The sequence below is a fragment of the Centruroides sculpturatus genome, unplaced genomic scaffold (genome assembly GCF_000671375.1).
Source record: "Centruroides sculpturatus isolate CEXI.00-Female unplaced genomic scaffold, Cexi_2.0 scaffold107, whole genome shotgun sequence".
Taxonomy (NCBI): domain Eukaryota; kingdom Metazoa; phylum Arthropoda; class Arachnida; order Scorpiones; family Buthidae; genus Centruroides; species Centruroides sculpturatus.
The window spans coordinates 966,385-990,112 of NW_019384422.1; the positions used below are offsets into that span (position 1 = coordinate 966,385).

Here is a 23,728-nt window from a genome sequence, read left to right on the forward strand (position 1 = left end):
AACTTCAAGAATTTTATTCACATTCAACGAAGTTTTAAGATTTAATTTTAAAAATTTATAAAGAATTTTAATAAAACTTTTATTAAATCTTTTAAAAGTTTTAAGTTAAAATACGAATAAAATCCTCGTTAAATCGAAAGTTAAATTCAAATTACAACAGGATTAAGACTTAAATTAACGTAAAATTATTAATAAAGTTTGAAATTTAGAACATAATAAAATACTGTTTTATTCCCAGTAGAACTTTGATTAAATGTTAGCAGAATTATTGTTAAATTTTAATAAAATATTATCCATTCACGCTCTAGTAAGAATTCTGTTCAAATTAGCAAATCTATCCTCTCCCATTTTACCATTTTGAAAAGATCACGCGATGGAGAAACTTTACTTCTGATTTCTTCTCTCTCCTTTTTTTTTTTATTATTATTAAACGAAATTCAAAAGAATGATAAATGGATTTTCCATATATCGATGCTCTTGACAATTTGTATCACGGTATACTCTCCAGGAAATAATAAACCGATCGAAAACCCACTTGTGATTGGTTGATATGTAACACGTGAAAACCGACGTCATTACAAAAGCAATGCTTATCTTCATCCCCAATTCCATTTTCTATTTTTGTTATTGATTATAAACTAAGTTCAATATTAAAGCCATATTCAATTTTTGTAACTAAATATCGTCCTTGTAAACTTACAACTTGAATTTGTCATATTGATTTTAAATTGGCCTTTTAAATGACATTAAAAAAAAGGAAAACTCTTTTATTTATTTATTTGATTAAATTTTAATAATTATGTTACCGAAAATGGCGTCAGAATAATTTTTATAGGTTTTCCTCTCCCCGTTCTTTTCTTCATTTTAAGTCTTTCTTAAATTAAATTTTCTTTACAAGCTATTACTGTACTTGACAGTTTTTGTAACTCTCGAAAAATGCCAGCCAATGTTGACAGATGTTGACAAGTATGGACATGTCAGTCTGTGCGTCATCCTTTTGACGGCGGTTTAAAAATAATTTTATAAAATTTATATAAATAAATATCAAAATAATATTTGTAAAATTTTATTCTGCATTCTTTCAGTAATTTTAATTATTAATAAAAGTCTTTTTTTTTCAAATAATAAATTAAAATATTAATTTAAATTCTTTTTTAAACTTTAAAAATGATATTCCTTTTATTTTAAAAAGTGATAAGTTTTAATTTTATAACGTTATTAATATATTAATCTTGAAATTAAATTTTTATACCATTAATTAAATATTAAACATGTAATTTTATCTAGAATAAATTTTTTTTTTCAAAATTATAGGTGGTTTAATATATTAATATTGTAAAAGTTATTACATTTTTTAAAATAAATTTATTCAGAATTTTTATATAGAAATAATGAAGAAATTTCAAATAAATTTTAATTTAAACCTTTCGCAATTGTGTATTCTCGGATTATAAATTATTAAAATTTAGAAATTTGATGCATAATAATGGGTTTAATAATCTTTAGTATGTTAAATTGCTTTATCAGATTTAGGAAATCGTAAAATATCACAAACAATGTCTACGGAATTCGAACTCAGAGTGTGTTCATTCTAGTGCAAAGTCCTGACATTACCGAATCTCAACAGATAAGCCAGATCAGACAAATGTGTTGAGATGTTAGAAAAAAAAAAAGAATAAGAAGAGAAAAGAAATTGGAAGTTCAGCAGATCTGTTACAATTTTTGATGACATCTCATCATTTCGTGACAAAATTAATGGAAAATGGTCAAACAGAACTAAAGTGAAATGACAATTCGCATGACCAAAGAAAGGAAAGTCTAAGAAGAAATGAAGGTTGCGGTTTATTTAAATAGAGAATAGTACATTCTTTCTATTTTTCTAATCTTTTAATGTATATATATATTTTTTTTAAATGTATATTATTTACTTAAATCTACTTTTGTAATTTATATTTTGTTTGTTGTTGCGCATTTATCTTTGTTTTTATTTACTTTATTTTTATCTCTTTCTTCCCAATTTTATCTGTACATAAAGCCGAATAAAATATTTGTTGACAGAAATTAAATTACACTTAATATAAAAATAAACAAACTTCGAAAATTTATAGCTATCGCTTATCACAATCATTATACAAATGAGAATTGTTAGAATTTTCTATGACGTTATTTATACATAACTATAATCCAGATAACCACAAGATCATTTTTGATTTTTTTTTTTCTTTCCAGATAGTTATTGAGAAAATAAGTATATCGCGTGACCATTCTTGTCTAGTTGAGTTGAGTGATCATGCAAGAATGAGCGGCATATTTTGCATGCAATCTGTAATTTTCCGGCTTCTAAACTTACAAGTTATTATAAAATAATTTATTAGAGATTTTAGCATTCTTATAACTCAAAATATATATTTATTTATGTAATACTTTCAGCCATATCATAAATATAAAAAGAGCGTTTGCCCCTGTAAAGGTTACTTTCTCTCATAGTAGGTAAGCTTTACAGAGGTACAATTACGTAGGCGTCATTTGATGAAAATGCATTTTATAAATTATTTTTTCAATTTAAAAATTTAATATTTTTTTTTTTCAAACTGAGAACGAAAATATTTTAGTAATTTATAGCTGTCAAAATAAGTTTAATAATAATATTATTATTTTTTTTAATACACAGAATTCAATCAAACTGGAATTCTTTCATATAATTGATTTTTAAATTACTTCGAAAACATTTTTTACTTTTTAATTTATTTAGAAAAAAAAATTTGTAAAAATCTATTGATATCACCTTTAAAATGTTGATAACTTAACTACTAACTATTTACATTTATATATAATTTATTTATTTATTTTTTTAATTCTGAGATATTAATTATATATGTTATATCTTGATAATGTTATTTAATAATATATTATATTTTTAAATATTTACTAAATATATTTTTCTCACAAAAACTAACCTACAAATTCTACTGTTCTAAATAAAAATCTTAAAAATAAGACCAATGTCACCATTAAGGTCAAGTACCTTAAAATTCAATATTATCCGTAACCCTCCAAATTTTTAACCACTTTATCATTGATCCTAAGCTATATTTATATCAGAGAAGTGGTTAAAAATAAATAAATCACTCACCTTATCCATCAACATAGGTTGAAGATAAGGAGGAGGGTTATGATGATTACTAGAATCGGACTTCTTCTTCAGAGGCGATACTAGAACTTGATAGAGAAGAGATCTTCTTCTTCTGGGACGTCTAGCCGGTGTTGATGAAGAATCGGTTGATGAAGAACCAGAAGAACTTGTACTGGCTGCTGACGAATTGGACGAGTGACCTTTGCTCTTGATGTGAGAGACCGTTTGGGTCTCACGGAACTGTACTATGGCTTGGAACATGTTGAAATTCTTTCAAAAATCGATTAACATCAATAATCACTACCGCATTTTGACTATCTGTAAAGTCCTTATTTCATCTCGTCTTGATGTTTTGGCACCATTTCAAATTTCCTTATCCTTTAAAATATCAACCTTTGGCTTCGACATTTCCCACAAATGACTATTTTGTCTTCTCTTTTATCCTATAAATAGCGTTACACCTCATAATATTTCACCAACCGTCCTCTAAAGTTCCAAACGGTGACCGAGGATAGATTCATTTACGTTTCAGTTTAATCCTACCGATATACGTACGTTCGTATGGACTTGGGCCCACTTGGACGATCGAACGATGTGACTACATCTCCGAGCATCGCCGGTGATTCGTCGTCATGGAAACAATGCCGAGCAGGCGCAGTGGAAGTTGGTGCGGCCACTGGCCTCTACAACAAACCCCTTCTCCAATAACGTCGCATACCTGGTATCTTTTTGGGGACATTCTCTTCCTTTTCCATCCAGACATACGATTTTTGACTGGAAAATTTTACAATTTTGCCTTTTTCTCTCGTTCTTCCTATCGATTTATCCCCTTCAATGTTTCTCTTAATTCTTCATTTTAATTGCAATTTTTTTTAAATTGATTCTTATTAAAATTTATAAGAATCTACATCAAATAGTTTAGGATTAAAAGTAAACATTTCCTGGATACGAGACATGATTAATCCTCTTATCTCCTTCTTCCATTCTCTGTCTTTCTTCTTTACGAGAATCACAAGAAAATTTCATTTTCACTCGAAACTATGAACCATTCTTTCGATTTCCCATTCAATAATCAACATCCCTTGTCATTTTATATTACCAGATAATAATTATTATTCAGTTTAATCCAGTTAAAACTGAATTGTTTATTACTGTGTAAAGTTAATTAATTTATCACTAAAGCAAGCATATCCCATTAAATTATTATTTAAATTATATTTCTAAATATATTATACAATTTCATTTATAAAAATTTCATATAATTAATTAATAAAAATATTCAATGATTCTTATTCATTTCAAATAAATATTGAATTAAATTTCATTAAACATTTACTTGATTTTTCAAATAATTTTAAATTATTTCATAAAATTTATAAAATATTTTAATGAAATATTACCTAATAAATATTAAACCAATTTTTTTATAATATATAAAAAATACATACATAAAACTCCACTTAAATCCTTTCGTATATATTCAAGTTATAGAATTTTTTAAAAGATTCAAATTTATACATAAAACTTATTGAATAAAAAAAAAGAAATCTAAAATATAATATGCAAAAAGACATGAAGATGATTTAAATATTTAAATATACTTTTTATTTGTTTGCTATTTTTTTTATCTAATTTTTTTTCTCTTTATTGCCATAAAATAACTTAATGTTTAATTTTAGATACTTAAATTAATTATAATTTTATTTTTAAGAATTTAAAATCACATCTGAAATCATAAATCTTGATAAATATTATTATAAAATTTATTTTCAGAAAAAAAATATATATATAATAAAAATAAAATTCANTTTTAAGAATTTAAAATCACATCTGAAATCATAAATCTTGATAAATATTATTATAAAATTTATTTTCAGAAAAAAAAAATATATATAATAAAAAGAAATAATATATCTAATACTTGTTTAATGATTTTTCTATTAAACAAAAATTAAATAAAAATTGATTTTCTTTCATAAATCTCAAACAATTTTCCAGAATTTTAATTACCGGTAATATTTAAATTTTTAATTTATAAATTTCTCATTAGAATTATCAATATTTATTTATTTCTTAAATGGGAGAAAATTTAGAGTCATTTAGTGTTATTTTAAGACAAATATCTTTTACACATGTAATTTATTGGTAAGTTTGGCAATGTTCCAGGATATTGAAGCAAACAATTCCTTTATAGTCTAAGGTCAAACTCCCTGCTAAGCCATTCACATGTATTTTTCAATGTTTTACATCCTTTTACACAATTTTTTTCTAATTTTCCTATTATCTTAAAGAAAAAAAAGAATCATTCTTTCTTACATTATCCATCCCTTCTCTATGTATATATATATATAATTCATAAGATTTATACATATATAAATTCATTTCTTATTAATAAAATAAAAATAAATAAGTATCTATCAATAAAACAATTGATCTTACTTATAACAAGTTTGTTTCAACTCCACTCTCTAGAGACTATAAATTAATAATACAGATGCTGATGGACTGTTAACCATCCTTGACTTTCCTAAGTACTTTTTTGATGTCTTTGAAGCATTCTATTTTAATACTTTTTATTTGTTTTATGATTTATAGTTAATAAAAAAAATAAGAAAATTAAAATAAAAATTTACTTATATTTATCTCTCTTAAACTTTATTTATTTAATTTTTTTTTTCTCTCTTTCTTTAATATCTGGCTAACTCAACTATTGTTATATTCATTATTAGAATTCTCATTCAAAACTAAAAATCCTTTACAAAAATCTTATCTAATGAAGACATTTGCTACTCTTTTATTTTCATTTCCTTTTACTTTTATGACAAACAGAAATATTCTTTTTTAACTTTTATTATGAAAATTCATTCCCCCTATTTGAACTGTTAAAATTAATGTTAATCTATAAACATTTTTTTTTTTATCTCATTGTTATTAATTTTAAACAGAGTCAAAATTGCTTTAATTCCTTTAAATGCTTATTCATTTACCAGAAAACATCTTAAGGAATATATTTTAATGATAAGAAGTCTTTTTGACAGCAAACTATTTGAAACTGTACAACACAATACATATCTAGTTCTTTGATTATTCTTAAATTTGTATGATAGTTACTAAATCATGTAATACTTTATTACAAATAAAACTTAGATTTGAAACTATAAAATATATATATTTTTTCTATGTTTAGTTATTAATAAGAAAAAATGATAAATTGCATTATAGAATTTTAAATTTTATTGTTAGTTTTAAATTGCATAATATTTTATTCCCATGCAGAAAAGTAGCATTAATCAGAAGAAATTTTCACATTTGGCAGTAATTTATTCCATTTCCTTTTTCTTTATTTTTGTTGAATTCGTTTATTTCCTTGCAAATTTTTATAAGATAAGGAAAAAAAAATTATCTTCCTTATGATTTCTCATTCAGAATATAAATATATATATCTATATTTTCACTCATATTTTCGAATTATCGACTTCACTTCCACTTCTATAAATGTTGTGATTCCATTTAATGCTTTCACTCTCAAAATCAATTCTATTTTTCTATTTTTACTTCAAGATTAATATCTTATTCAAGATAAAATCAGATAAGCAGCTACAACAAAAGATAGTACTGTTAAGCTATTTTAATACAAATAAAAAAAAATTATTTCCAGTCATTCTTAATATTTTTATTTAAAAAAAATAATCAGAAAAAATTCCTTCCTTTAGATATAAAATGTTTTTTTTTTAAAAAAAACCCCAACTTTTTAATGGATATTTTTCCATTAATAAAATGAGATTTTTAAATAATAATAAAGTAATTTTGTTACAATGATTGTTAATATATATATATTAGACAATAAATAAAAATTTTACATTATTTTCCAATGCCCACATTCTAATTCAGAGTCACAATATAGGAAAAGAAGCATATTTTATCATCTTACAAGCTTGTGATGGATCTTTTATGATATATTGAGAAGATCCCTTCAGTGACATAAATTCAGAATACAAAAATTGCTCTTTTGATGCTAAATCTTGCATGGAATCCCAAATTGAGGCATTTGTACTGGAATATAAAACCCCCATATAAGCCAATCTAGAGAATTTTGAAGCCGAAAAATCTAAATATCCGTTTGGTCATTCAATATCTTATCTTATTGAAAAATTCCTTCTATCTAACAAAAGGATAAATTATAATATTTTAAGTAATATTTTGTATTGTTATTAAAAACATGTTTTAAAGCTAAGATAAATATGTCTAAATTCTTTTTTTATACGTATTTTCTTGTAAAAATATGTGTTTAAGTGATGAAAATCAATCTAAATAGTTGGAAAAGAGGGAAAAAGTATGAGTCACACCCCGATAACGGAAATGGAATTTTGTACTATACAAGTATCGTTTACCATTTTCAATTTCCGTATTTGCAAAAAAAAAAAACCCTCTTGAACTGTGTCTATGTATACATAAACCTATCCATTTATATGAATTACAAAATGTTATGTAAAAACAAATTAAAAAATAATAACATTTCTATGAATAAATATTTTAGTTATTACCTTTCTTTATGATTAATCCACGTTCGAATTTATTACTTTCTATATATATACCTTATTTAAATTTAAAAAAATAAAATAAATAAATGAATTTGCATAGAGAATCAAAACAGCGATAATCTCGCTTTGTTATTGGCTCATTTAAATTTTGAATAAGCCAATTAAGAAAACATGCGACTTAAAAAACGGTTTCGGAAATTCGTCGTCTCTTAATCAATAATGGAATATTTTTATACGTCTGACCATAGAGGTCATAAAATTTGCATATCATTATGCATAAATTAGCATATCTAACCTTTATATAAACTAAATACAAAATTTTAATCCCCTTATCAGATTGAATAACAAACAAATAATGGGATTATAACGTAAATATGTGTATTCGTCTACTATCTCTTCATTAATGTTATAGTAATGTTAATTATTACATGCCAACATCCCTCAAACTGGAGTTTCTAATAAGAGAATATATACCCGTCAATACAGTGACGTCACAGTTGCCGAGGTAACGATCCGGGTTCTGGATCCATCAATACCTTCTCCACGATATTTGAGATTATTGCCACTGTTTAAAATAATGTAACCAATTGTAATTCGCTTATTGCCTTATATATATCCAATTTCAGTATAAAATATCTGGCTATTTAATTCACTCCTCGCATACGGAAACAGTTTAGTTTCTTTTAAAGAAACTAGAAGCCATGAAAAAGACTTTTTTAAAGGAAGAAAAAAATTAAGAAAATAAATATAAAAAAAGAGGAGGAAAACCATGACAGTCAAAACGATGATATATGATAATCGCCTTTTCTATAGATTCTATATGCAAGAGAAAACTATATAAGAGAAGAAATCTGCATTACTATTGGATTTTCATCGTTATCGTTACACATTCCATTCATATTTTTATGTTTTATTTACCACCTTGCGTGGATATCTATGTTTATTTTAATGCCAAGTGAGATCCCCAAAGTCATACAAGCTGTAATTTATGAGACGGAAAATTATGAGCAAGACAATAGCGTGATTATTGAAGATGGTACCGTAAATGAAGAGAACAAAAATGCTTCTCAAATATCGCTATATCATGCAACATCGAGTCAAGTCAAATCTCGTATGAATCATGTTGTCATTGTAATGATTATTGATATCCGTAGTTATAACTTAAAGTTTCGTATACGTGATCCGTTTTACTTTTAAAGCTACTCATTATATCCTTTTATGTAAAGGAAATCATTACACTTTTCAGGTATTATTACGTAACTCAAAAGTATGAATTGAAACATTTAGTTACGTAATAATGAATTTCTCTTTCGAGAATAAGCATATTGTTACGTAGATTAAACGTATAAAGAAGGGATGCATTGTTACGTAACTGAACGTGAAACAATTCTTAAAGTGTTATTATACATAATTAAAGAGTAAAATATATTGTTATGAAACTAGATACGTAACAATACATTTTTTTTCTTTAATTTATCAAGGAAAAATAGTTTTTTAAATCATTATAGTAAATAATAGATATTCAAAAAACTTTACATCGTTCTTTTTTTTTTATATTATTAGTGTAAATTATTATATAATTCCTAACACGCAGATGCACGAAAAAATAAATTTAATTTAAATCGTATAACCTAAAGATTGTTTTTAAAAAATAATAATTATTATAATGAGCTAATTTAAATTATTTCGATATATTAAAAAAAAAGTCTGCACTGAAATAAAACAGACATTAATAATTTCTTGAGATTAAATTGTCATTTAGATAATGCGATTAGAAAAATTGTCATTTCCAAGATAAAAATGTTATTTCCTTCATTTGGATTACTGGATTAAGAATTGTCATTTTGTAATTTTTTTACCCCCCTCCTGATAATTTTTTAAGCGTTAAAAGTCTACATGTAAATTTTTCTTTTAATCTAAATATTTGCCTTTTTAAAATATTTTGATTTTTTCTAGACAAAAGAAAAGATATTTGATCTGTTAATCATTGATTTCTATGTTGAATTTTTCACTTAATGAGGCTAAGAATATGATCCATAACAAAAGACTTCCTTTCATGCATGTTTCGAATTAATTATATTACTACAAAATTTCAGTTTCCTTTCAATAACACTGTAATTATCCTTATTAAAAAGATTTTTAATATACGTATCGTTATCCTTGCATCTTATTTTCCTTTAACAAATGATTTTTATATTTATTTATTGCTACTTTTCTCGCATTTTAAAGATGTGTTATCGATTTTCATTAATCATTAAGCTATGAAGAAAAATTTTAAATAGTTTCGTATACTTTTTTTTTTTATTATTTCTCTTTTCAATTACAACTTTACTTTAATTCCGTTCGGATATTGAGGTCATATAATCTTTAATCAATCGGAGATTGCCCGAAGCTTTATAGACAATACTAAGAGAAAAATACAGTATATATATTTATTTTTCTTAAAAATTATTCTATGGTCTGTAAACTTATATATATATAAACATAGATTAAAAAATAAATTTTTTTCTTTATATTTATATGTTCTTATACTATAAATATAAGGAAAAAAATTGATTTTTTTTATCTCTGTTTTTGCTTATCAAATAACTTTCAATTTAGTCATAGATAGGAATGTATTTCAAGTTGGAATCTGGAGTTATTTTTGTACATTTTTTAGTGTTTACTTTTTTTTTTCTCCTGAATTATTAATAAGTTGAGCTCGCCTTTTATTCTTATAATAAATGCACATTTATCTTGTTATTTTTTTTCGGTAAGAATTTAAAAGTTATTGTTTAATCCGGAAAAATTGCAATGCAGCGTGAGAATTTTGTTAGAAAAATCAGAATGTCGGTTTAGAGAAAGTTCCTTTCTTAGATAATCCTAGAACAAAAACGTTATTTAACTTCAGACACACGTGCCACTTAGTTTCAGGAAAGAGTGAGATGCTTCGATAACCATTTCAAGAGGAATTGTCTAGATTATTTTTGTCTTTTTAAGTGAATTTTTGAGTGGAGTTTGTAGTTTAATCTCTTAAACTGGTTAATTTTTCTCCAAACATTTATTTAGTAAACCTTCTGGCGTAAAAGAAAATATGACTTTCCAATTGAAAGAATTTAATTCAGTATGCAAGAACATTTCCTATTTATACAAGAAGATAACCTCAAAATCAATATTTTCTCTTCTTTCGTTTCATAAGTTTTGAATTTTAAAAGTGCTTCTCTTAAACTTAAGAGAAAAATATGTCAACAAATATTTGCTGCATCTTTTCATCCAATTCCTTAAAAAAAATCTTAAAAATTAAAAAAATATATATAGATAAATTCTTAAATATAATAAACTGGAAAAGAAATTTTTATTTGATTATCCTGAATCGAACCGAATTACAACAAAATTTTCTCTAAAAGAATCTCGTAATGTTATAAAAAGTATTCAACTTCCTAAAAGAAATTATAAGATAATGCATCCTTAAATTCTCAAATATTCAGAATAAAGTCCTATAAATAAATTACAGTATAAAATAAATTAAAATTATGACGAAAAATTATAATATTGTAAGCCCTGATTTAAATACATTCAATACTTGTGTATCATCAACTAATAACAATGAAAATATATTAACATTTTGATAAAGAATATTTTCATTTTCTACATTACGAAGGAATAATAGAATAATATACTCTTTATTTATGTAAAATTAAACTACATTTAAAATAAGTACGATTAATTAACATAATCAATTAAGCAAACTTCACCTTCAAAATACTTCCTTTGTCGAGCGTAACGTAATTTATAATTACAAATGGCTTTGTAATTCTGATATTATTAATTTTATGTCAATAAAAATTATAATAAAAATTAAATTTTTATTATAATTGTATTGTACAATTATTATTTAACCTATCAACATAGACATTCAAGATATTTTATAGTAATATAATCAATTATTTTAATAAAATATAGAATTTCTACAACATTAACACTATAAATAACAATTTATTAATATTTTTAACGTCTAATTTGAAGATATTTCTAACGTTTTTTAACGGTACGAAACTTCGTTAATGCTTTAATTAAATCAACAATTTAGCAATTCGAGCATCCAATTAATTTTAATCTTTAATCTATTCATTTATCGATTTTAAAATAGAATATTGTTTGCAAATTATTCTAAACATCACGATTTATAACATTTTAAATAGTAGAGTCTTTGGAATTCTGTAATAAGTTGAAGAATTTCAATTAAACTTAGCTTTTGTCGTATTAAATGTCACCATTACCTTTACAATGTAAATACAACAACTTCTATATGGAAAAAAATATATATAGAAAAATGATTAAATTATGCAAAACTAAAGTTTCAGAAAGTTTTAGAAATGAAAAACTCAGGATAAACTATATATAACCATTGCAATTTATTTTATATAACTAGTAATGTCGACAGTGCAGAATAAGTCGGTTAGCAAGCTTCGCAGCTGTTTCGTCTTTCTGTGGTCCAAATATTAATGTATAAGTTATGTGTCAAGTTAAAGCTATATTAATTTTTCTTGATGTAATCATTTAAGCATTGATATATAAGAATAATAACGAGAGAAAAGCTTAAATTAATTTTAAAACGAACCAAAACTGTCAATCATGGTTCATCGCACTGTAAGTTATTTAAATTTCAAATTTTAAGTTTCGGCATATTGTTTTAACAATTAAATTTATCTACTTTGAGATATAGCTTTATAAATGAGAAAATTTTTAACTATTAAAATTTCAAAATACTTATGTAATACGTCGTTATATAGGTCTATATATATATATATATAATAACTTTAAAGTTTTAATATAAAATTTCTAAAATTACCTTAATGATATTAATTTAACAGATATATTTATATAATCATAAGTATTATATAGGGAAATTGATCTTCTAGGACAAAAATGTGAAGTATGTAATTATAGAATCTTCATTATCTTCTGTTTCAAGGATGAGATAATACATACTAAACACTCTGTAAACACACTAGTAAATAGCAATTTTAAACAATGTCAGGAATTATATGGAAATTTGCACTTTATGAAAACGTTTTATTCTTTTTTCCTTCTTCTTCTTTCTACTTTGCTAATGGGAAATTAAATTTAAAATGAATGAAATATTTCTCTTGTCATCAATAGAGCTATTGAACTGTCATGTTTGATTCAGTTGAACCATTAAGTGATACAGATGCTCTTAATCAAATTCTTCTTCATTCAAGATGCTGCGTGAAGATTAATTGTAATAAACGTGTCATTTGCAACTGTAATGGGTAATTTCGTAGATTTAATAGCGATTCTAGATCTTTTGATTTCAAAACTGAGCTGAGAAAGTAGTCGAAAATCGATAGATTCTACTGAAAAACTCATTAAATTTGTATTTTTATATAATCATTCCATTCATTTATATACATTAGTTTTAATAAATAAGCCAATTCATTTGAAATTATATAAATTATTTCATCACTAACCACTATAAAATAACAAAAAATTCATTTTATGTAAGTTAAAAGTATATATTTTTACATTTAAATTATTATCAAACTATTCTAATGATGAAATAAGTTCATTTAAATTTCTATTTTTAAAATATTTCTGAAAAATATCTATAAATAACTTCACAAAACTGTATATTTTCAACAACCAACTAACAAATACTCAAATAATAAACCTTCATTTTTAATATTTTAAACTCATCACAATGAAAATAAAATATCTATAAATTTAAAGAATCTAGTTTACAAGTAATCTAAACGTATCTTACTTTATTTTTAATGTCTCAAGAAAATAAAATAAAAAAAAAACTTAAACTTAGGCTATATACCGAACAAAAGACTGTTGTCTGCAATAGACATATTGCATCAGATCTCCTGGGTGGTCTGAAAGCAGGAGAATTATAGTTCACTGATAATGTTCTATGATTAGAAAACTTAAAGATATAGAAAATTTCAACTTGGAAAAGCGAATTATCATCGATTTTTCAACTGAATACTGTTTATAAAAATGCTTATATAAATTTATTTTAATAATTTTACATACAATAAATGAATTTTACAGACATATATGTTTTTCTTTTTTTCTATGATAAATATTCCCAAAAAGTCAATATTTCCATGATTAAAATGTAAAATAAGCAATAAAAATAATAAATTTTTTGTGAATATTTCTAGAATTTACAATAAAAACTTTTTTTTGTTATATAAAAAAAAAAAAGATGCATTAGACCACAAATTCTATTGTTTCTATGACTCTATATAGACTCATCTAATCAAATTTGAAAGAGGTCAAAATGAAATTTATTTTAGTAAAAGGGCATAAAATTGAATAAAATTGCAAAGAAAATTCAATCATTTGCATAAAGATATTCATTAAAGATACTTGAATAAAATAAAATTCTTGTTACATTTTCTTAGAATTATAACAGGAAATAATTATATGATAAAATGTGTAAATGTTTTTTAAATGATTCATTTAAATATCTTAAAATCTCAGTCATAAAAATAGCATTAGTGTATTTATATTAGTTCCTTTAAAATAATATTTTTTTAAATTCAATTTTAGAGATTAACCATGCAAGTCCTTATGATATATATTTTTTTAAATGACAATTTTTCTCTCTAATAAAAAAAAAAATATATTATTTAGTTTAATCTTTAGATATTGTACATATTAAAATAAATTTAAAAATTGATATAAATAAAGATAATTTTAAATAATAACATTAAATATATTCCTATACTAATTTCAAGTTGAGTAATTGATTTCCAAAATGTTATTGAGTTTATGCCATTTAGTTAATTAAGGAATGAATAATGACAGTGAAATTTTCATTTACTTCAAAATATAATATTTCAAACAATCTTCTAACATTAAAAATATTTATCAAAATATCAAAATAGAGTGATTATATAACCTAATGTTAAAATTTTCCATTGAAAAAATATTATTATTTTTTTCAATTTTAAAGTAAAGACAGAACATATTTAATTAATATTCATTCAAGAAAAATATGAAATTTACTCATTAAATAATTATAATGTTTTTCTTATTCAATATTAAAAGCATGCTTTAGATTAGATGAAACTACACAAGTAGACTTTTCCTCCCCTCATATTTTAAATCTATACAATTGCTTGAATTTTTTTTTTTTTTAATTGTATGTTTATTACCTAAAAGAATGCATTGAGTTAATTACAGTAGTAAAAGTTAGTTTCCTCCCCAATGTTTACATTCTTTACAATGTTTCTGGAATACTTATACAAGTCTACAGTATAAAATTTTTCTTTTAATTTTTATTATAAAAATTATCAATTAGAAATTTAAATTTTCCATCTCAATCCTGTTTTTATTTTAAAACTGATTAAATAAATTAAAATAGAATTTTAATTACATTTATTAAATGAAAAAAAAAAAATGTATTAAATTAAAATTTTAATTAATGAGTAAAATATATAAATAATAATTTGTTTAATCGTGTTATTAAATTAATTTTAACGATTTAAAATATTTAAAAATGTTTTAAATATTCAATAAAAATTAAACTGTGTCCTAGTTATAGACTGATCTATGTAAACAATAAATTTTTAAAATAAGATATTTAATATGCACGATATTAAATATTTTCGAGGAGGAGTAATTTCAAAAATAACTTCAAGCTGGATTGCATCAATGGAAAAAAAAGCAGAGAAAAAGACAAAAGAAAAAGGAAAAAATAAAATAAAAAAATAAATGATTTTCGTAACCATTAAAATACTACTTTAAAAGACCGTAGATGATCTGACAAAGCTAAAAAGCCTAACACTGATTGTGCAAATGTAATTACACAAAAGCAATTTCTTTAAATAGAAATTTCGATCCTTTAACATTGAGGGTAATCCCCCTACTCTACAAATAAAAAAAAGAAAAAGAATTAAAAAAAAAGAACACATAGGATGTACAGTACTAACTCAAATTTGTACATCCTTTATCCTATATTTAAACATACTTTTTAAGCTTTATCTTATTCTTGTTGTAGTAGTTACTTGCCCCCTTAATCTTCCTTGAATAAAGCGACTTAATGGCAAAGTCGAAGGTGGTATTAAAAAATATATATATAGTACAATTCTCCTAATCCCTCTTTTATGTTTTAAGGTTTGAACATCAAAGATTCTTTAAACATATATTTTTAGTTTTCTTTTATAAAATAATCACTAAAGTACTAATGGATGTAAAATTATCTTCAAACAAACTTTTTTCTTCTATTATTATTCTTTTTGTAACATGCATACTACCTTTCTATTTATGATAGATATTTATAATAAGTGACATTTTAGAAGTATATTACAGTGTCATGTATTTTAAGTTGACAACCAGATTGAATGACAAGAAGGCATCGTTCATATTCAATTATAATCGCGAGTATGGAATATATTCTTGGCTTCTAGCCAATTTTTATTTTTTTTATTTTTAAATAAATAAAAATTATATAATTAAATTGTTTATTTTAGGAATATTTTAAAATATACGTTTAAAGTTTAATTTCTAATATCGAAATTATATACGTATTTTCTTTATATATGTATTTTTTTAAAAAAAATTCATACATCGTAAAAAATGTTAATAAACAAAACATATTATAGTTTTCTCTAGTGAAAGTGAAAGTAAATGAAAGCGATGTTCATTGCCTAGCAACCGTTGTAAATTTCACACGTGCGTTTCCTAGCAACGCTGTCAATTTCGTAAGACATTCACGTTTTAGCGCGTGCGATTGTAACAACCATTGTTACGTATTTTATACGAAATTCGGTTTCAGCGCGTGCATAACCTAGCAACGTAATAATACTGAAATTGAGTGTTGTTTATATTACAAGCGCCATCTAACTTTTTATCGTAGATTTGTCATAGAAGAAACATTCGATTTGTCACGAAAATGAAATTTATTTCTCTAGAAAACATGGCATTTTCATAAAGAAATCGTGTCGAGTGTTTAAAATCGAAAACCATATTTCACGTATGTCTCGATTCCTTATATCAAAATAACATGTTTTTAACTTTCGCTATATCAAAATTCTCCGATTCTTCAAGTTTTTATTCGGTTTCTTCCCCTATATATATATATATATATAAATATAGTACTACTACTATAGAAACCTAGATCAATTTTTCAAGTGAAGCTGAAAGTGGTGTTCGGCACGAATGTCACTTTAGTAACCTGATTTCAGGATAAATTCTTAACCTCTTCAGAAACCTCTCGTGCAATTGTATTTCATGTACTATCTTCCGTTACTTTAATAAAGAAAAATGTATAATTGCTGACGTTTTGGATTTCTATCATCAAAGATACGATAAATAGAAAGTAATAAAATTGTTTATCGTCGTAACTAGCAAACAAACACGTCAGAAAGTCCTTACTACTTAGCAATTATGGTTTTCTGGCAGTGGAGTAAAAAAAAATCATCAACAATAATTTTAATAACGATGATATAGAATAATAATCTGACTAACTTAAAATACGATGTGATAATATAACCTCTGGGATCGTTAAATTACCAACTAATACCTATCAGAAAATCCTTTTCCTTCATTCTCGTCACGTGACCATGCGGTAAAGCATAATGTACAGTACAATCCCAAAGGCGAAATACGCCATCGGCTTACTTAAACATCTTCAAAGACTCGGGTTGTCTCCAAGGCAACGGCCAAAGAGTAATTACCCTCATACTCTCACGTGGATAAGAAAACGAACGCACCAATGATAAAAAACAATAAAAATCAAGATTAACAAATAAAAATTTTAAACTTTTATATTTAAAAATTAAACAATTAAGAGTTATAATTCGATATCAATTGATGCTGCTAAGGGAGTTACATTAATATTGTTTATAGAAGCGGATCGACTACATCTTTTAAGGTGATAAGACTTCATCTTCGCGTCACAACGCCGTCGCCGCTTATTTGCATAAACAAATTTGTCAGGAATGGTGATAAACTGACGGAATTTCTAACTACAAAAATGTCTTTTTATAAAACTTTCACTTCTATCACATCTTCAATTTATCAAACCTTCTTCTTGTCAGTGGTAAATGACCTTATACCTAAGGTGACACGCGACAAAAGTGGGGAGAGTGAAAGAAGGCAGATGAAGAGAATGAACATTTCGCTGTAAAAATAAGTCATCGTTTAATACGGGAAAGTAATGGAGAGGAATGTTTCATATGTTAGAGACATGTTGTCGCACAATTCCTTGTGCTGGCTAAAAAATGCCCTTTAAGCAATGCCCGGTGAATTCCGTTGTCATCTGTAAAAGACATTGTCATTTACTAAACTCTTTGCAGTTCTTCGACAAACCCATTAACAGTATTTCTTTCGTACGCCACTTTTTTCCCCTTTCTTTTTTTATTATTTGTAGTCGGTGGGAGAATACGGTCTGTACTGGAAGGAAGCTGATAAAGCTCCTTGATGAAGAAAAACCCAGAACTTTAAGATGGTCATAACTTGCTAGAAGGTTAAGAAACATACGAGAGATTCCATTTTTTTGTTTCGTTTTATACAGAATATGAAAGGAACAAGTAGAAAAATACTTAAAAAATATCAGTTTTTCTCACTAGAAAAACCTGGATATAAGATTGGACTTGTGATTTAGCTACTTTTATATATATATCGATTATCGATAAAAGTAAAACAGACATTGTCGATTTTTGTGATAACGTAAAAGATCGCGTGGTCCCTTTTCGTTCCAGACATCATCAGTTCATTTTTCTTTTTTTCTTTTTTTTTCGGCACGGTTATACTTTTAATCTTTCCTCCCTCTCGAATTTGCTGTAAATGTATTTTCTTATTTAATATATTAAATGGCATGTTATAGATTTATTAACCATGCATGAAATTACACCTAAAGGGTATATATGAGAATGAATATTATCCTCATTTGCATCTGTGCAAATCATCAATTTCTCCACTTAGCTAAGAAAAATTGATTGAAGAATCGATAAATGTTCGCATATCATCTACATTTATGTCACATAACCGGGGCGTGCTGAAATTAAGAAATCGCTTATAATTTTAACCAATTGAACGGATCAAATTTCCCACCCTTAAACTTCTCGTCTCCCCCTATTCGAGAATGGGTACGTACACCGGACTTGTTCTGGTCGTCATAGTGACGGTCCTATCCAAGGAATCAATTTCGTCTTTTCTTTACTTCCGCTTCATACAACATCTGTGGTTGGTTATCCATAAACCCATTTGAGAGAGAAAGGAAACCCAAGGGAATGGTCACTCCCTATTCCTTTTTTTAACAAAATAATCTTCAATATCGTTGTTAAATAAGCGAGATTGTTCTATAACCTTGTTTGGTAATGTGCATCCACCCGAATTTAATGCAAATATAACTTACGATAACAATAGGATATAATCGAAATGAGAAGAGAAAGAAAAACTAATTTGCCTCGGAATACTTGAATTTACATATTGTCTAACATTTTCAAAGCCGCTTTTAGATTAACGTAAGCTTTATATTTAATAAATTAAAATACATTTCGATCATTTTGTAATCCTTCTTTGTTTTTATATAGAAGAAAATATATATATATTTAAAAACTAATTTGAAAATAATGAACATAGAAGAGGTCAATGTCTTTCGACGAAATGTATACGCTACTTTCGCCATCTGCTGGTTAAAGTAGTAGTTAATCAATAATTCTAGTCACTAAAGTAAATAAATTTTTACACCTCATTTTGACGTATACAGTTTCTTATGATTTATATTTATTTATAAAATTTTGTATTGAAATATATAAATTATAAACCTTCCGTTGTAAAACATATTTTTTTTTTTCCAGATGAAAGTTTTTATTAGAAGATGTTGAAGTACTTTAGTTATATCTGTTAAAAGTTATAACCTGGCTTACCTCCAGATCCATACTTGCTTTTGGCAATTCCATGGTGCTTTGACTGGCTATCGTGTGATGACGTCTCTGCTGAGTCCTTTTTACCGATTGGCCACTACGCCCACCATTTTTAATATGTATCGCCTCCCCTTCGGTCCATTCGGTATGCCTTATGCTACCCGAAGGTGCTAAATATAAAGAAAGTTATCGTGAACATCAAAAACACCAACTATTTTAGTAATAAAAAATATTAAATATGATTTTTTTAAAGAAAAAATTACTTTTTTGTTATAATATTTATTGCATTTTAATATAAAGAAAGTTGTGTGTTTGTCTATAAAATGTTTTCAGTCTGCATAAATCACTTTGTAAGACTTCCATTCGCCATTTTATTTTGCTTTTGTTAAAATATAATGGAGAATATAAAGAGAAAAGAAAGGGTAGATCTAAAAGAAGTGGTCTACTGATCACTTTTTCTAGACTAGAGTCAACTGATCAGAGTTTACCGAAAAAGAACAAAAGAAAGAAGTAATTATAACATGTACAGTACGTACTAAACCATAAAGTGTATGTTTTATTGAAGTCTACTGTCAAATTTTGTATATATTAACCTGATACTCTATGTGATAAACCAGACATTATATAGCGCATAATTTACATAAAACATCTATTTAAAAAAATCTAAATTATTATTTAAATTTACTTTAAACTCTAGTGTTTACTACAATTTAGATCATCCAAAATGAGCTTCATTTCAGATAAAATTGCGCATAGAAACAAATTACAGCATTAACTTGTGACAATTAAAATGTATCCTGAAAATATAAAACAGTTCTTACAGATAGGAAAATAAAATTCGTGATGACGAATAAATAAGAGGGAATAAAATAATATAATAAATTTAATAATAATTTAAATTATTAACACAATTGTATCACGTACTGTACTTTGAAGTTTAAATTTATAAAATAAAATAATCTTAAATAAAATCATATCAGATTTAAATTGATAAACCTTAATTTAAAATATGAAGTAAGAGGAAGTGGTTCATACAAAACTATGAAAAAAAAAAAAAAGGAGGAAGGAATTGATCTGTGTCAAGGCTTTTCCTGTTATATCAACAGCCATCTGGCGGTCAAATATTCGAAATGTTTGTGAGGATGTGATGTCATAAGTCTGCATCCTCTGTTCCGTGATTCGCGAAGCAGCTGCACACGTAATAATATTACAGGCACAAGATGGAATTTCAAATATTTTTTTTTTCTTCTTCTTTTAAATTTAAAACACTTCTTAAAATATATAACATTTAATTTAATTTAATTAATATTTTATACATTATTATCTTATAATATAAAACCATATTTTACGTTAGCGTGTTCCCCCTGCTTAATATTTTAATTCTTTTCTATCTCTAACTTTTAAAATGATATGTATGTGCTGTACATAATATATTAATACATTTATAGATTAAAATTCATTAAATTTTATATATTTAGATTATAAAACTACATAAATCAATCATTTTATAATTATTCAAAATATATAATTTTGCATAGGGTACTGTACATCTCGTAAATGAGCAATTATAATGGCTNCTGAATACAAATATAGTTAAATATCAATCATATTTGATTATTAAAAACATATTTACAAATGGAAATAAACTCCTTAGAGCATTAAAAAAAATTGCTTTCAATTTTTTATTTTACTTGATAGACAGAAAGTAAGAAGAAAACTCAATGAAAAATCGATCCTGCAGACAACCAATTTAATCTGCTCGCTGACTTCAAACTCGTAAACATAGTTTTTTATCAAGTCGTAAAAATTGCCAGATAGACGCACAATATTTCTATTCATACATATGTCGGCACTTATAACGAAGAGATCAATCAATCGAGCTTCCCTCCTACTGCACCAACTTTGCTTTTCTTAGCATCAAATGAAGCCATATTTGTATGCCTTTAGTCACACGGAAGTAAACAGATTCTAAGTTCTCTTATCTTAACTGACAGCAAGAAAATCAGGAACATTCCTAAACATTCCTAGTTATTATCAAAGCTCTCGAGCAATAACCAATGGATGATCCTGTTATTTAGAGTTACGATAAATCTGATAAATAGCTATTATGTGGGAGATTTACTTTGCTTAAGGTAAATCTTCCTAGTATGACATAGAAACTGATCATCCCTTTCTATAATCTTCCAATACCTAACTTTCTATATACCGAAAGATTGAACATAAATTTCAGTTAAATAACTCATCACAAATCCATAATATACTGAATATTTCATTTTAAAAATGTATAATTTAATATAGAAACTTAACTTAAAACCATTTAGAAGTTAATTAAAATCCTTAAATTAGTTTTAAAAACTCGTAAAGTCTACATTCAATACAAGTCGACCCCCCTATAACACTGTTGATTTTTCCGTTTTATATGAATTCCATGTTGTACGAGTCACTTAGATTTTACAAATACGTAAGCCGTTCACAGCCCGGCACACGTATCCGTAAAATCTAAGTGATTCGTACAACATTGAATTCATATAAAACGGAATAATCAACAGTGTTATAGGGGGGGGGTCGACTTTAATTTCCTTGCAAATAACCTCGTTAACTAATTAGCTATTGACTAATGTAATGAAGCATAAACAAACAATAATTTATAGATTTTTTTTTATCGTAAGGAGTTTATAAATAAATGTAAAAATCGAATTTTAAATGATATTAGCCAGATATATCCACTTGATCGACTCTTTTATAGCAACAGCATTACGCAACGAACAACTTTCATACATGTATATAACTATAATTAACATCCAATTTTTAAAAAATTAAATGTAAAAAAAATTAATGTTATGATTAACAAAATTGCAATAATAAATTAATTCATTAAAACATTTAACTTTTTATAGTAAAATCGAAAACAAAAATTTCACCAAAACTAAAATAATAATAATAAAAAAAAATCTAATTATTTTTTTAAGAACTAAACACTTTATTTAATTATACTCATTTATTCATCTTTAAATAATTTTAATTTATTTTAATACATTAAATATATTTAAATCGATAAAAAAAAAACAACTTATTTTTGTGGCGCCATCTCTTATCATAAACATTCGACAAACATTATAAAAATAAAAAAGAATCTATTTAAAAAAATATATATATCATAATTTAAAAATAAACATATCAAAAAAATATATTTTAATAAACAACACAAAATATGAAATTATATCCTGGATAATATTTATAATACTTTAAAAAAAAATCTGAATATTTTATTTTAATTATGTAAAGAACGGTGTCATTCGTAAAGAAACTACATACCTCACACCGTCTGTTCCTGAAGGTCGTCAAACACTAAAAAAATTGCAAAGTATGACTGCTAGATGTCGCTAAAGCTATTTCCAACTATATTTAGACCGTTCTATTATAGGAAACATGGGCGGAGAAGTGTGTAGAAAAGCAATGTCACCACTAGACATTAAACGAGAAAACCTAGCAAAATGGGTCCATAGTATTGGTTACTTCAAAAGAAACTGAGGATAATGACCTTATGACTTAACATTTCTTTTGTTCACAACTAAACTTTTAACTTTAAAAACTTCACGTAAACAAATCTATTTTTCTTATCTATCGAATGGATTTTATTTCATCTTTGTATATTTTTAAATCTAAAATGCATATTTTTAATCTAAAAAAAACAATACTACATATAAATATTTTTTATATATGTAATTTAAAATGTCTATAAGAATTTTGAAAGATTGTACAGTACATAGACTAATAATAGATTTCTTTACTTATTAATAAAATTATAGATAATTTACTAAAAATAAGTTAACTATAATTAATTCTATTAAATATTTAATCTATTTATTTCAATAAAATATAAATTTAGAACAGATTTTATTATTATTATTTTATTTTTTAAAGTAGAAAAATCAATATCGAAATTTTGTATATTAATAAAATAAATTAATAAAAATATCTATATAGGCCTATATATATATATATACGTACTCAGAACGTTAAAGAATGGGTTATGTGGCATCAAATGGTAAGAGTAAATATACTGATGTATTGATGTACTGATGTAAATAATCACAACAAAATCAAAATGGGTGCAGAACTGCAGATGGGATAAGTGGCAGCCAACTGAATATTCTAAACTGTGTGAG

The 23,728-nt window shown here is 25.1% G+C and overlaps 1 protein-coding gene across 15 annotated transcripts in view; it reads right to left on the reverse strand.

Annotated features, from left to right (window-relative positions):
- Window positions 1–23,728, reverse strand: part of LOC111619461 (coiled-coil domain-containing protein CG32809-like) — a 147,313-nt gene that overhangs the window by 44,384 nt on the left and 79,201 nt on the right. For 14 of the 15 annotated variants that reach the window (XM_023361183.1, XM_023361176.1, XM_023361177.1 and 11 more), the window contains one exon: window positions 19,563–19,729. In XM_023361183.1, the coding sequence (XP_023216951.1) occupies window positions 19,563–19,729 (167 nt within the window). Of the gene's footprint in view, window positions 1–3,133; window positions 4,282–19,562; window positions 19,730–23,728 lie in introns of those variants that run through there. The other variant, XM_023361189.1, reaches the window with a different exon arrangement.